At 41.1% G+C, this 16475-nt stretch overlaps 2 protein-coding genes across 11 annotated transcripts in view; one reads left to right on the top strand and one right to left on the bottom strand.

Annotated features, from left to right (window-relative positions):
* Nucleotides 1-12280, top strand: part of clcn1a (chloride channel, voltage-sensitive 1a) — a 35547-nt gene extending 23267 nt beyond the window's left edge. Inside the window, exons 17-22 of one of the 2 annotated variants that reach the window (XM_034215090.1) lie at nt 71-158; nt 2070-2152; nt 3974-4018; nt 6311-6415; nt 8879-8965; nt 9473-12280. In XM_034215090.1, coding sequence (XP_034070981.1) covers nt 71-158; nt 2070-2152; nt 3974-4018; nt 6311-6415; nt 8879-8965; nt 9473-9955 — 891 coding nt within the window. In that variant the 3' untranslated portion in view covers nt 9956-12280. The remainder of the gene's footprint in view (nt 1-70; nt 159-2069; nt 2153-3973; nt 4019-6310; nt 6416-8878; nt 8966-9472) is intronic. The other variant, XM_034215091.1, reaches the window with a different exon arrangement.
* A 610-nt stretch (nt 12281-12890) lies between these two features.
* Nucleotides 12891-16475, bottom strand: part of LOC117545358 — a 68997-nt gene continuing 65412 nt past the window's right edge. For 7 of the 9 annotated variants that reach the window (XM_034215106.1, XM_034215099.1, XM_034215105.1 and 4 more), the window contains one exon: nt 16041-16325. In XM_034215106.1, the coding sequence (XP_034070997.1) occupies nt 16143-16325 (183 nt within the window). In that variant the 3' untranslated portion in view covers nt 16041-16142. Of the gene's footprint in view, nt 16326-16475 lie in introns of all 9 variants that reach the window. The other 2 variants (XR_004568820.1, XM_034215098.1) reach the window with 1 other exon arrangement.

Below are 16475 nucleotides of genomic sequence, written 5' to 3'. Positions count from 1 at the left end.
TTTTACCATGTATTTTGAAAGGACATTTATTAAAAATGGCTACTTTGTAACATTTACTTGTGGTGTGCAGGGCAGCCCAGTGCAGGAGGAGAGGAACGGCCCCCTGCCCCCCCCCAAGCCTCAGGAGCCGTCCTCCAACCACACTGCTCCTGTCCCTGGTGAGCTGAGAGGACTTCAGATTCCTGAGTACATTTCTAGTTGATATCTCAGTGATATACTAGCTAGTTATTCTTTATGTCTGCACAAGATATTTCTGGATAGATTTGTTATAATGTTATTACCGTTTGGACAACTTTCTGTATGTTAGCAGAGAATAAAGAGCTTACTAGGTCACAGTGGCGAACCGTGTCTATCACAACTGGACCTTCTGTAGACACACACACACTCCCCGCCGCCGCCCGTTAAGATCTTAACTGGTAAAAAATAGGGCTGGCAGATATATGTTTATTATATCTATATTCTCATATAAGGATATAGTGGGATTTTGGATATTGTTTTATGGCACAAGTGTTGTTTTTACCTGGTTAGTTATGGACGGAAGTGATGTAATTCTCTCTAGCCCTTGCTACTGACCCCAGACCTGAAGTGGCCTGGGAGGTACGGACCTAACGGCCACTCATGTCATAGCTGATTGCAATTAACAAGTAGAATTAGATGCCAAAACAAAACATTTGATTTACCTATTGTCCCCTTTTTCTAGTCCTGCAGCATATAATCCATGATCCCTGCCAAGAAAAAAGTGGCAAAATTCATCTTTGCAATTTTGTTGATCTATACCTATGATCTATACCCACTGTAGCTTTGACAGTTGGCCTATTTGACCCATAATAACAATAACTTTCTGCCACCACTGCTAATCTTAGCATTGCTAGGTTGCTATTAACTGTGCTCCTTGAGTTTGTTCACTGCTCTCTGAATACACTCACACTCAAACACACACACAACACTTCCGACAGGATCAGTGCTGCTGTCTGATCACAGCCTGGTCTGCATGGATCCACTCGGGTATTACACATCAATGTGTATCGTTAAACGGGTACGGGACCTGACACAGACCCATTTAACTGCATATACCATGGATCTGAACAAGAGAGAGGCAAGGATCATTGGTCTCAGGGTTTGGTTGGACCCATTTGTTCGTTGGAGAACAAACACGTTTTCTGCTCTCTCTTCCTTTGCTCCATTACAGCCGTCTGACATGAAGTCAATGCTGTGCAATGAAAGCCTTATGGGGCTTGTCATAGTCATATTTATTCCTTCAGACAAGTTTTGCGTACTAGGGTGATGGAATGAGCTTTATTTTTTGCTCTGTCTCTCCTACTTCTCCTCAGGAAAATAATTTGTTAACATGTGTGACTCAGCATTTACTCTGAACCCAGATGGGGTATAAAGCTCACCAGCTTCTAATATGTGTTAAGTACATCTGTGCCGAAAGTACAATGGAACATTTTGTCAGCGCTTACGGACTATGAAAGAAAAAACCATGGGAACAAATAAAGGAAAAGGAACAGTGTTATTTTATCATATCTGTAGCCATGTAATACATGTTTTGATTTGTTCTGACCGTAACACTGTGTTAAGTGAGATTAAGATAGAGGATTTCTTTGCCTTTAAACAAAGTAAGGCCAATGATAGGTGAAAAGGTGGGAAGAGGGGGGGTGACATGCAGCAAAGGGCCACAGGTTGAATTTGGTTTGGCAGCATGTTTAATGCAAATAAACAGATGCCGTGTGTGCATCTATCTTGGTACATAAAGCTTCTCGGTAGCCGCTCACACACAACAGTCTCCAAGTCAAACGGTATCCAGGCAACAACAATAGGGAGTTGCATGGGTCGTGGCAGACTCCAATCTGCAGTTATGGATGGTTATTTCCGACTTCACCAACTGCATCCATCTCTCTCTCTCTCTCTCTCTCTCTCTATCTCTCTCTTATCTCTCTCTCTCTCTCTCTCTATCTCTCTCTCTCTCTCTCTATCTCTCTCTCTCTCTATCTCTCTCTCTCTCTCTCTCTCTCTCTCTCTCTCTCTCTCTCTCTCTCTCTCTCTCTCTCTCTCTCTCTCTCTCTCAGAGAAAGGTCCTCTCCAGTCTGTGAGGAAAACACTCAGGAACCTCTTCACCTCTAAGAGCAGACAGACAGAGGGACAGTCGCAGGTGTGTTTATGCATGTGTTATGTTGCATCTGTCCATTCCTAGGAATCATTGGGCGTGAATGTGTACAACAGCTCAGTCATTTCCAACTGGTGGTACCCAAGAGCCTTGTTAAAACAAAACAGTTGCACTCCAACTGGCAAAAATCCTTAATTAAAAAAACAATCACATTGCTAGGATCTACTGTCGGATGGTTGGGGTAAATAGCAACGGCTTGCAATGTCTCTTTGATTGCAATTGTGTTGGTATCTGAAGTGGTACTTGGTCAATTGGGTTTGGTACATAGGGATACTTTGATCAAAGTTTGGAAACCTCTTCAATAGAGTTACTTACTACTCTCTTTTTAAGCCAACTATGAATACATTTGTAGGGAAATATTGTTTTCCTTAATGAGCCATTGAAATGCAAATCGCCCCCCATCCCAAAACCACATGCTCACGCTGACACTGATAGGGATATCAATATTTATCCAATATTTTTTGCAGGCTGAATTTGTCTTTATGGGCTCTGCTTTCTATTCAGGCAGAAAGACACTTATCTGATTGACGGACCACGCATACATACACAACTGCTTCCTCATCCACAGTCAAACTCCCCAAAGTGGAGCACTACCTTCTCATATGGAAATGGGGAAGCCAGATACTGGAGGTGGAGTTATTATTCAGCTTGGCGGTGAGCCTGGCTCACGGGGGAAGCAATACATGTCATCTATTTACACAAGCAGGAATAAAAAACACATTATAAATAAGCATATACGTGTAAGCTTGCAAGATTAGAATTAGATTTCTGTGCCTTGTGTATTATTATGTGTCTGATTTTCTATTATGTTTTTGGAAGCAATCCTATTCCTGCATGGGAACAGTTTATACAGCAGCTCCACAGCCCTGAATATCAAACAGACACACGGTAGGAAATGAAGCCAAACCGTGGCTGAATTCTGCTGGTGAATCAGTATTGTCTACTTTCCCAGCCTCTAATGGCAGGTAACCAGCTACTGACCTTTAGAATATTATCTGGCTGGTGTAGTATTGTCAGCATCTTGTTAATTTATTAGTATAATGGCTGTGGTTGCAGTGATTAACTCAACAATTGTAATACAGCTACACAGAATGCAATTAGTGATTTGTACAGGTTAGATAAACATAACAAGGGACTTTGTAAAAATGTCAAACCTTTTAAACAATGCTTGTCTATTTGGTTGGTTGATAAAAAAGAAAGCTCCCCCTGCTTTCGGCTATAGAAACCTCACACTTATTGTGTGTTGGTGTTTAACGAACAGTAGCAGCCAATCTGCCATGACAGTGAGTAGATGAGGGACCTATTGCTCATAAAAGTAGTTTTACAGAACAAGTCACAGCAGGTGTTGGCCTGAATTTCGCGTACAGCTTACTCACAGAGCATCTGTGCTGTGGGAGTGATGACCTGAAGAAAACCTGACGAAAGCAACGTGATTACAATCAATGTGTTACTGCATTTTGTCATCATTGCTGTGAAAGAGACATTAAATCCAATTCAAGATATGTCTAGATCAAATATTGTTCTGAGTATAGGAAAAGTAGTTATTGTTTCTGCAGACGGTTAAATCACAGGTGACAGTGTTTCATACATCTAAGAGTAACTGTTGAGTAAACAAATGGTATAACTGAGCTGAAGTTATAGAAAGACATTGTACTTTGAGTTACTTTCCCTTTGCTCCCCTAATGTAAGGTTCAGGTTTTTCATTTTAAAGATGAAATCTAGCCAGGTCCACATTTACAGAAGTCTGTAAAATTGTTCACACAACATTTCATCTTATACTCTGTTTCTTCCTTGTATTGTCCCCAGGAGCCCTGTCCTCCTCCCCTGTCAGACCCAATGACACCAGACGAGGTATGGTGATGATGGAGGGCCGGGTGATTTGCATGTTTTTACACAAATGTCTGATAATTGATTGCAGAGTGGTGATCAAATACTCACACACCCTCGGTCCTCTGTACAGGTGTCAAAATGTCTAAGGTGGAGCAACTTCCTTTTTGCCTAAAAAAATGGTTCACATCAAAATTCCAGTTGTCTCGCTTGTCCCAGGTTGGCAGCAGAAAGCTCAAAGACCGGAACCATGGCAATAAAAAAACAATCCAGATAACATTATCTACTGGACGCACTGGCACATGATTGGCGCATGGTGTTAAATAATCAACCCGCATGCTGATGAAAAGTTGAATACCCTAGTTTTTGCATTTATGTAGATTTATGTTGTGACTCTTAGCTGAATAGCTGAATCTTAGCTATTGTGCTGAATCAGAAAAACATTTTTTTCCTTTATCTGTCTGCAATGTGAACTGACATTTAAAATCTATTTGCAACGTAACAAAAAAAAAACTTGATGCTGCTTTAAGCACATTCGTCTTTAGTTTTTCTCTTTATTGTTACGCCCAGACCTCGGGGAACCTAGGCGCAGCATAAAATGCACTCTCCCCACTTTTCCCACTCCCAAGAACACGGACGCCAAAACAGAGAAAGCGTTTGGTAAATGTATTTACCCAAAATTATTACACACCGGAGTAGCAAAACCACAAAAAAACAAAGAAAGCTTTTAACACAAAATCTTACCTATCAAATGAGGAAAATAAACGTACAAAAATCTTACCTACTCTAATGCATAAAACAGGAGAAAAAGAATTATCCAGAAGGAAAAAAAAGAAAGGGTTTTGCACTCCTAAGCAAAATAAAGCGTGTCTAACAAAGACAGGTTTAGTAGCTTTTCTACACAGTCTCACAACACGAGAGAAAGGATCGACATACGGTATAAATAAGCAATCAGCGTAACAGGACAGACATTGCAGCTCAGATGTGTGTTGGGAGAAGTCTAGTCGGAGAGAGACCGAGGAACTGCACGGCTGCAGTTAAATATCCTCTTTTCTTCAGGTGGACCAATCAGCAGGTTGAAGGTAGCTAATCAGCTTTACGGGCACCACCTGTTGCTCACACACACACAGACACATGAGGGAAAAAATGTCCACACACATGACCTAACGACCCAGGGTTGTAACACCCCCCCAACTAAAAATCAAACATTTCCCCCAAAGAAATGTTAGATTCACAGGGACCTGGACAGAGCATCAGCCATAACATTATCAACCCCCTTCTTGTAGCAAATGTGGACGTTAAAATCCTGTAGCAAAAGGGACCAACGCATAAGGCGGTGGTTGCTGTTCTGCATCCGAGATAGAAACACGAGAGGATTGTGATCAGAGAAAATCACAGTTGCTGCTTTAAGCACATTCGTCTTTAGTTTTTCTCCATGCCAACTGAAACCAAGCAACTAAACTAAAAGTACAGTTCTAAATGAACACTCTGTGGTTAACTCATTATTAATTCACTGTTGGCAAATCCATTTCAATCTATTCACATGTAGGTCACAGGTTTTAGAGATGTGTCACATTTGAGGACACGACTCAGAATTGGGACAATTTTTAACTGCACTGTGAACGCAGCCAGAATCTTAAATGAGACATCTGTGTTCATTGGAGAGCACAACACCATTACTGCGTCCTCCGAGTCCTGCTCTGTCTGCTGCTCTCCGTTTACCCCTCCTGGCTCTTTCCCAAAAGGCTCCCATAGCTTCAGCCTGTACATTCTACAGGACTGCTGCCCTGTCACATCAGGCACAGGCTGCTAGGTAATCCATAGAGAGGCTAAGGGCTGTCAGACATCCTAAATCTCAGAGGGGAGACCGGTGACATGCAAGGACAGAACACCAGGTTTCAAGGTCATTCACAGCTGTTTACCTCCCCTCTACACCTTCACTTTTACATCAACAGTGGACATGGATATGACCCGTGGTGGAAAGTAACTGAGTACACACTTGTTATGATTAATTGCTTTATGCTTCTTCCTCACCACGTTTTAGAAGCATTTATTCTACTTTTTACTATTTATTTAACCAGCTACTTTTAACATAATAAACACTTAACTTTCTTATGTATTCAATGATGCAGTACTGTACTACCAATATACCCAGTATTGGCTATTACCCATCATTCACACACATCCTGATATTCCCCTCTGACTGTAATAAAACATTTGAGTATAAGTTGAGGGGTTTTTGCCATCATGAGAGCAGCTCTGAACTGAAGCCACGAAGCTCCGCCTCTGTTGACCTGCTTCTTGTTTCTGCTGCAGATCACGGCGTGGGAAGAGGTGGAGATGGACAAGCCGATGGAAATCGATGAGATACGAGTAGACCCCTCCCCTTTCCAGCTGGTCGAGAGAACATCATTACACAAGGTTGGTGAAAAAAAAGATCAAAACGAACAGGTGTCACAAAGATGATTAGAAATCCCAAGTTTGACAAATGAAATAAACCAAAACATAACTTCCTTGGTGGAGATAATTATATGAGTATAAACATGATTTAATAAAATGCACATAGATTAATTAGTAAATCTGTCATAAAGAATATTTCTGTCTTTACTCCTAGATATTTAACCTATTCTTTGTGTTGACATTTACGACCAACCCTGCTTCTAATCTCCCGTAAGGAATGTGATAATGCAGTCGTATGTTGATACTACCAGGTTTTATGGCCTGACCTAGCGGGCACAGGGGGGGTTTTACGACTGTGAGAACGCTGGCTTCTAAGCACCACAGATGTGAGAGACATCTCCTGTGTCTCCAGGTGTTTACGCCCATCCCCAATATGTGGATTTGACTCTCTGTAAACTAGTTAAAGGGTCTACCCAGATGCGAGGCTGATCAGATTTGACATGGCAACCCACTCGTGCAGTCAGAACCTTTGACTGTGTGACTTGTGATGTGAATTTCTCCGGCCGATACTTGTATTAAAGATCCGTGTTTGACATCAGAACTCCTGCTCGTCCCGTGTCTCTCTGAGTCCTGACTCTCCATTGCTGCAGAAGTTTCCCTTACAATAAGCAATTCACCAACAAAGGAAAATGTCCTTTTCTATTTTGTTCATATTGATTTAAAGGTGATTTGAAGGTTGCTTTCCATTGTATCACTTTAATGAATTTGCTGCTGAAATTAAGATTGATTAATGTTTTAGTGTATGAAATGCTCGCTGACTTAAATCTTCCCTTGTGCACACCAAGCCTCTCTTTCATCAGCTCATGTTTTTGGGACCCGCTCGTCTGTTGTAGTTGCTATGTAATAAGTTATTGGATGGATAGTCCAGCTGCATTTTATGTACATTTGTCAAGAGTTATTTTTCTGTCACAGGTATTATATAATCAAAGTGTATATATAGAGTGCATGGAGTTCTGCTCCTCAGGCAGCAACAAGTCTTTTGATGCTCCCACACTCTGCTCCTCAAGTTGTTTACTTCTTACTTCTCTTTCGGCTGCGGATGTGGAAAACCTTGACTTTGAAAGGGAAGTGCTACATGAAAAACAGTAAAGACTGAACAGCTAAAAGATCAACATTTACATTTTTGAACAAAGAACCACACATTTTTACAGTAGGCAGTAGGCCCATGGGTTGTTGCATAAACATTCAACCTTTTGTAGGTGGGAGTTGTGCCTGACGATTATGGATGAAGTACATTTTCAGTGATCAACCTACATTGTGAGGAAACGTTTTTACAACCATTGTCCCTGCCAGAGGAGTGAAGGAAAGAAACAAGCACCTGTTACAGTATACTTCACAATTCATTTACTCCCTGATCAGTACAAACACAGATCCATCACCGCTCAGCAATAGTTTTGGTCACAATATTGATTATTCAGTTACTCAAATGTAAACAAAAGTATTGTTTTTCAGATGTTTATATTAGTAAACTAAATACCTCTGGTTTTAGACTGTAAGTCAATAAAAGCAATTCTAAACATGTCAACCTCTGGATCCAAATAGCACTGTAGTTATGCTAACCAATTGTTCACAAATGTTCTTAGATAGTTTGGCATTTACGAGAAATTCCTGTCAGCATTTTGATCATATTTTAATTTTCAACAAAACTGCATGACAGTTCTTTAGAATGGAGATGCGTTCAGAGCTATTCTGTGCCACCAGAGTTCAGATGTTAGTTATTCTATTTACCAAAGAAGCATGCTCAGTTGTGTCTGTATCTGTGCGTGCTTTCCATATTGGGGATTTTAACAATATATAATCTTGTGTTAAAAATGTAAAATATGCCGAACATTGGGAGCCTTTACATGCGCACCATTCCAATGATAGGAATTATTATTCATTTTTTCCGGCGTTATACAATCAATGTGAAATGCTAACAATGTCATAATGACACATCTGAGGGAGATGAAGGATTCGCAGAAAGCGTGAAAGAGATTGTGATATTGCTGCTAGTGCTTTTTCATCAGTGTGATTTAACTCCCCAGTTAATAACCAGAATATTATTGCACAAAAGGAGGCGTTGAAGTTTGCTGATTCACAGTGGTGAAAGATGTACTCTGATCTTGTGTTCAAGAACAAGTAGCTATACCACACTTTAGGATTTCTCTGTTACAAGTAAGTAAAGAACTTAAAAATGATACTTGAGTTGATGTACTTATGTAAGTTACATTACAATATTCCAGATGCATATAAAGAGGTCATACAAAGTGTGAGAATATGCAGAGTTCTTTGAGCACTGGGGACTTTTTCTTTCCCCGGTTGGTTCTGTGCCGTTAGCTTTCATCTTTCATGTTACTGTCTGGAGTTACAGAGAGAGTCAAAAGGCTGTCCTGGTCTCAGAGGTAAAAGTCTACATGTGTCCTAACGTGACCTTCCTCTCCACAGACCCACACCCTGTTCTCACTGCTGGGGCTCAGTCACGCCTATGTGACCAGTATTGGCAAACTGGTGGGAGTGGTAGCACTTAAAGAGGTAAGAAACTTGTATTGCTGTCTATGTTTTTTTATTCTTTCCAAACACTGTCTGATGAGTGCCGCCTTGAACCAAAAGCAAGCAGTAAAGTTGATTAAACCCCCATCGATCTCAGTCCAGAAAGCCTTCTTCCTTTGAATTCACTCTACATTTAAAAAGCTTCCTTTGACTTTGAGGAGTCCAATTGGCATTCGCTACTAATTTACTCTGAGTTTCATAAAGCTTTTTGTTAGCATAATCAATATCCTCTCTAGATCACTCAGGGTTTCTTTGATCTACTCCACTCCTTCTGTCTTTCCCCATTTTTGTCTCCGTCTCACTCCTCTGTTCCTAAACCGTATCTTATTTTACTTTTCTTCTTCACTTTAGAAATCCTTTCATCCTTTAACTTACCTATTCCTCCCTCTGACTAAAAACTGTTGCTGTCTTTATACTGCTTTCCTAAAATGTCACCACTTCCCTCCATCTTGTTCCTCCACCGTTTCCCTCCCTCCTCCGCCCCTCCAGCTCCAGAAGGCCATCGAGGGCTCCACCCGCTCTGGCGTCCGGCTCCGTCCTCCGCTCGCAAGCTTCCGCAAACACAGCTCTGCCCCTAAACCTCCACCTTCTTCTTCCACTGCTCCCTCCTCTCCGACCTCCACCTCCTGTCCCTTAGCTCTCCCTGTTCCCCAGCCTCCACCCCTGTCCCCCCCTCACCATCACATCCACGAGGCTGAGACGGAGGTGTGGATCGAGGGCGTGACCTTGGAGGTGGAGGAGAGCAGCAGCTACACCACGGGGAGCGGCCCCGGGGCCTGCAGCTCTCCCAGAACCAGTTGCAGCGACAACAGCAACGTCAGCCTTCCTCCATCCACCCCTCCTCCCCCGGTCCCTCCCCCTTCCACTCCTCCTCCTTCTCCCTCTTCCACCTCCATCCCTCCCTCCACCCTGACACCCTTACAGAGACTGCTTGAGGGGGATGAAGACAGTGATGATGAGCCAATGGTGTAGAGTAAAAAAGAGTGATGGTCATGTTTTTTTTATAATGGAAAACTCTTGTAATGGTCTGAGTTTTGTTTCAGTTTCTTAACTTGTTGCTCTGGTCTTTGGACACTCATTTACCTCTTTTTGTAAGTTCATCCCTCCCTACCAAAAACTTCTCCCACCACAACCTCCTTCACCTACTCTCGATAAGCTCTGTTTGTGTGTTTCTTTAATACTTAACCTGCCTCACTTATTCTTTCTCTCTCAATGTTTTTCATTTCTCAAGATTCAACCAATTTGAGTTTATATTCTCTGGACTGAAGTTGATTGTTTTTTCTTATCCAAACAAAGCCCAGAATTCAATATTCTGCAGGTCTCCCTTGAAAAAGAGATCATTGATCTCAATGGGATTTTACCTGGATAAATAAAGGTTTTGAATTGAATTGAATATTACATTTTTCGAATTACATTTTTAAATCGTGATAAAGTCACTCTACAGAGGAATACATGTAGAATACACTTCTATATGTTGCATTTTGATGGATTAGACACCTCTTTTATGCCACAGTGCTCTCCAGGTAAAACACATGCTGCATCTTTTAGTTTTTATAAACACAATATACTCTTTAAACGGTCATCCAAACAAGAATACTAGCTCTCTCGTAACCTGTGTCTTTAAAACGTTTTTTATCAGGAGCTATTGATTTTGAAACTGGCAGCAGACCATCTGTATAGCAGCAGACTTAAGGAGCTGTGCAGCCTGTGTCCAACGCCCCAAAACGACCTCCACATTGCGTGCTGACCTTGTGGCTGCGGCCTCACAGCTCACCACGGTCAGGTTGATGGACAGTGCAGCTAAAGGCGGCTAACGAAGGACAACCCGCTGTATACTGGAGGTCCTGGAGATTATTTCCCCCTCATGTTCCCTAACAAAGAAAACTTGGATTCTGATTATAATATGAATAATGTTGCAAGAAGAAATTCAAACAAATAGACAGAAGCTTTTCATTCTGAAATCCATCTTGCTAACAACAGTGACATTCATTACAGTGAATGACAGCTGACATTTTGTCTCATAACATGAACACGTTTAATGAAGATGAAGAGGTATGTTGACATAGAGATATTTACTAATTACTACATTAATTGGCCTAATGAATTCCCTCATTAGCAATACTATTAAATATAGAACTGCCAGCGTGATTATGAGAGCTGATCAGGCAACCAGAGAAATCCAATTAGCTATTTTAACATTAGTGTACCAATGAAAAGTGGTTCAACAGTTCAGGAACAAATGGAAAAACAAAACAATTAACCGAAAGAGGCTGAAAGCTGCGTGGAGGTTTAGAGATGGGGTTATATCCTGTTGAGGTCAGCATAAGTCAGTAAGTATGCACTCTTTATATTAGATGTTTATGTCTAAACAGTCACATAATGTAAGTTGAACCAAAGTCACTAACTAAACTTCCCTCCTGCCTCTTAGTAGGCTTCTGAAAGATGAAGCGTTCTTTTCTTAACTCCTTCTAAATGAAATCCTGATGATGAGTTTAACTTATTTGCTTTCTCAAACTCAGTTAAAGGTGGGGTAGGTAATTCACTTCAGATACACTTTTTGTTGTATTCCATGGAATGCTCTTAACATCCCGATAGCAATGAATACATGAAATGCTTTGACAATAAATACATACAAAAATGTCATCTGTGGAAGCCGTGGCGCTGCAAAAAGCACGACCAATCATCTGCCTCGGCCCGCGGCAGATAACTGGATGGCCTACCTGCCTGTCAGACTTCCATCTGTGCACAAACTTATCTCGTGCCCTCATTGGTCATGTGCACGTCCGTGTGTGTTGGAGGAGGGGCTCTGTGAGGAAGTCTGAAGGAAGGGGCAGATTTTTTTCGGTTGTGTACTTTCAAATTCTAGCGCACTCGAGCTGGTTTCTCTATTCTTACCTACCCTACCTTTAAGGCTCATAATCTGTCTCTAAAAAAGTAATTTGATCTGAAGTGACTACCTTGAACATTTTATTTTTGAACGTTTCTCCTTGTCTACCCTTTTTTTCATTTATCCCTCCATATCCACTTCATATCTCCTTATTATCTCCTGGATTCAAATTCTCAGGTACTGCCTTAAAAGTCTTTAAAACTTGCAGATTCAACGAAAAGCTTCTTCATGTTTTGTGTGTGTGTGTGAATTAGAATGTGTGTGTCCATTTCTTAAGAAAGCTCTGTACTGGTCTAAGTGCTGATGTCTTCTGTCTGTGGTTATTTTGAAATGTATCTCTTAGCAAAGTCAAATGCTATCTGAAATGTATAACACTGTGAAAGATGTAGCGAAATAAAGTCTTCATTATAGTTGTTGATCTTCCTTCATCCAGGGTAAAGGCTGACCTGCAGGAAAGAGCCACATTTAAACAGAGAGAAGAGTTTCTCCTATACTCACCTGGAACAAGAGCTGAACTCAGTGAAGGTAGGGCAGAAATATAGTTTTTACTTTAGAAGTCACTTGAAAAAAAGAAAAAAAATGAAATTATGTTTTGGAAAAAGCTGCTCTGATGACAAAACATATCCAAAATAATCAGCATGGCTATCTCGAACTTGGCTACAAAGCTCATTTATTTTTCTCTTTCAGTATAACCACTTAATAACTATAAATGGTAATTAATCATTTGTATCTGACACATCAAAAGAACATTTGACAGCCAGGATGACAGGATCTATGCAGCTACCTGCCGTTTCTTACCTTCATTGCCTTTTTCTCATGTTCATTAGTGAGACTAGGTGTCACTTTTTCTGGATGTGTCCTTTAAAGTCATTTTAAGCATTTATGTATTGCTTTTCTGACAGCTATTGTGAATCAAGAGGTTTTCAACATTATTACAGAGAGATATATTCTATTATCAGATTTGTGCATTGCCTCCACAGAAGTAATGAAAGTGATGAACACGAGTGACATCAGACAGCATGAGTGACAGCATTTGTTTTTATTCCCAAAAAAGCAAAGAAGTTTCACTCCAAATTCCCTCCTTTCCCATGATGCCAGGCGTCACCTTTTTGTGTTAAATCTCTCGGCCTTCAGATGTGTGCCTTGTGTGTTTGGACACTAAATGCTCTACAAGAGCAACAAGAGGACAAACAGAGGACAGATGGTTATCACAGCGCTCAGGGGCATCGTGGGCTGTGATCACTGGAGTGTACGAGGGAATCGTCCTCTCCAGCAGCTGTAGGTAGAATCTTTTAGAAGAGATGATGTAAATGCTTGATTCTGTTCTGTTTCCTTAGGCAAACACACATTTATAAAATACACTGTTCTGAGCAATTCTGTCTGACCATCTCTAGCACGCATGCAGACTTTTGACATATATTGTTATAGTCTGTCTTATTTCAAGTCTTTGCACTGGCATCCACACGCTTCTACACATTCAAATGAAGTCAGTAAAGCATGTTGCTTTTAAGGACTTCTTCTACTGTATTATGCAGCATTTCTTTATTTAGCAGTAAAAAAAAAAACCACATTGCTAGCCACCGACCACAACAGCCAAACACACACAGGAAGCCTTCAAAAAGATCAATAGGATAATAGCACTTGACCGTACAAGGGCACTTCTCTGCCTCCAGAAATGCAGTCTACACGACTCGGTTCAATGGATGAGGATTCTTTTTGTGTTTTAGTGGAATTGATGACTACAAGGAAACTGCTGCTGCTCAGTGAGAAAAACACTCTGACCTTCACACTGCAGTTAGAAAATGATACAGCTGGACAATTAGGTTAAACCCTTTCTTGCATTCCATTGTGTGTCTGTGTGTAATGTATTATATACAATACGTTTGGCTGTCAAATCTAAGGTTAGGAAAAGGGATAAAACATAGCAAGTTAAGCCTCCGCACTTATCAATGCACAAGGAAATATGCCAAAAGTTGCTATATATGTGTCTGGGTTCGCTCATATATTTTTATCTTAGAGGGACCAAAGTGTGACCTTGAGTGGGAGGGCTTTTTTAATTGGCCCTCACTTCAGATTGATGCTGATTTTATGGTTAAGGATTGGTTTGGCAGTGAAGCTCAGAATGAAGTCTAGGTTAACGCTGGTGCAATTTGTAATGCCTAGTCACATAGAGGGCGGTATTTAACCCCAAAAAAAGCCTACAAACAGCAGGGAAAAGATGTAACCTAAGGGCTGAACAGCTGATAGTTTGTTGAAATAACAATGCCATTCTGTTAACTTTAAGTGTGGTGGTGACCTTGAGTTTACATTAGCTATATGTGTGTACTTTGCCACCGCCCCAGGGCTGTATGGTCTGTGTTACTTTACATTTTGATAGTACATTTATTGGACTTAATCGGAAGTGGCAGTAAAAGGTTCAGTGCCTCACAATCGCCTCTCAAGGAACAAGTGATATTACAAGTTAGCTAGCATGCTAGTTTCAGTTGATAACTCTGGAACAAATAACATAGACATTTGGATAAACTGTTAACACAGTATCACTCTCTGATAATGTTCATTTTGTTATAGTTTAAAGCTACAATGTTGGATCATATCTTACAAATGTCACCTTTTAAGGTTTGTTAGATACAGTAAATTAGGCAATGTGTTATCTTGGTGATGGTCATCATGTCTGTGCACTTTTATGGCACATGGTGGAAAAGAACAATACCAAGAAGAATGTGTTTCCCAGAATATATATATTTAACACACAAACAAAGCTACATTCATACATACATACATACAGTCTTACATTCATACAAATACATATCAGTTTATTGGATTTTTTTCTTTTATAATAAAAAGCAATTTGATATATTATTACTTTGTATACGGTGTTATACTGTAAGGGCTAGGTCACTGTTAAAAAGCATGCACTTTCTTTTGGTTGTGTCCAGATGAAGCGTTTGCAAATAATCCAAAGTGTTTGCCACAGGTCATGCTACGTTCGGACTGCAGACCTTTTTTTTTTCCATCAGTCAGACTTTGTTTTCAACACCAATTTGGAGTTTAAGTAATTTTTAAGTCACTCTAGGTTGACTAAAACACAATTCTTCTCTAGCAGCAGTCGCCCAATCTCAAACAAATCACCACTCGGACTCAGTATCCCAACACATCTTCGTACTGAAGTAGCGACATTTGCCCGACAAACTCCCTGCTTACCAAATGGTTCTCCTTCTCCTCATCCTTATTGTCATGTACTTATTAAAGCTACCACGACACTGACTTTAGTGGCCTCCATGTTTACTTGTGAGAAAATGCTGCTTGTGGCATCTTGATTCTTGCTCTTCTGCGCATGCTGTTACCATCACCAGTTCCCACTGGGATCTGATTATTGGCCAGAATTTAAACATTTTAACAGCCAAAGATAAAATCAGATCTGAGTAATAAATCCCAAATTGAGCATTGGGGCTTACGGCCTGTCAGCACAGCGGCGTGTGTTGTCGCTTGTCGGCGGGGGGGGGCTGAAACTCGACCAACAACCATGAATCTCCCGCCCCGGACACACAAGCACGCGGTTTGATTGGCTAGAGCTTGTACTGGCATATGATTCGATTGGCTGACGCTTCCGCCGAAGCTTCAAAAGTTGAACATTGCTCAACTTTCGTCGCAAGCAAATCTACGCTTCGCTCCCACAATGCAGTTCGGCGAAATGTGACGTCACCCCATTCAAACTGAATGAGCAGAAGCGTTGAAGCTTCAACGCACGCCGCTGTGTGAATGGGCCGTTACAGTGTGAAAGTAGCTTCTCAGTATCAGATTGGACCTCATCAGAAACATCTTTACTTAGCCAATCAAACAGTGAACTCCTGCTCCTGCTGTATTTCTCTAATGTTACACGCTTCACCTGAACCAACCACTCAGAATGATTTGCAAATACTGTTTAACGTTGTAATGTGATGTCCATGTTTGTTGTATTGCACTGATACTGATTTTTAATTGGGCATTTCTTTCCACTTCAGTCCTACCTTTCTCTTCTTTTTCTTCGGAGGATTCCACATGTCCTGCAGTAACTCAGGGGGGCTTCTTGGCATTTAGTTTGTGTACATTACATCCCACGATTTCGTCTCCAAAAGTCTTGTCCTCCGACTCAAAGTGGGTAAAATACTAGGGAGGGGTTGGGATAGAATAGCTTGATCGATTATTGAAGTAGTTATCTCCTATTTTGTCCGTTTCTTTGCGGCCCTCTGATTCAGTTGGTCCAACAATAACAATGGAGCCCTCCTTTGCCTCTTACTCCTCTACTGATTGGACGATGCAGGGTGTGACCTCAAACGGTTTCCTCTCCGGGACAGATTGGGCGATCTGTGCTGGCAATCCTGGGCTGGAGCCTCTGGTGGAGGGGAGGTCCTCCTTCAGGGGTGATGGGGTCAAAGAGCACGGCTCCGGCTCCAGGATTAATGTTACCTCTTCTACCTGGAAACACAGGAAGTAAAGCATTTTGAAAACTGATTGGCTGGCTACAACTGTGCTCTGTCAGAGGTAAGTAGGGCCCTTTTTGCCCAATTGTTTTTCATTTTAAACTTATCTCGTCGACGTATCAGTTTTTAGGACTCAGCAGCAGAA

Source organism: Gymnodraco acuticeps, unplaced genomic scaffold, assembly GCF_902827175.1.
Source record: "Gymnodraco acuticeps unplaced genomic scaffold, fGymAcu1.1, whole genome shotgun sequence".
Taxonomy (NCBI): Eukaryota; Metazoa; Chordata; class Actinopteri; order Perciformes; family Bathydraconidae; genus Gymnodraco; species Gymnodraco acuticeps.
This window is presented reverse-complemented; position numbering and strand designations above follow the sequence as displayed.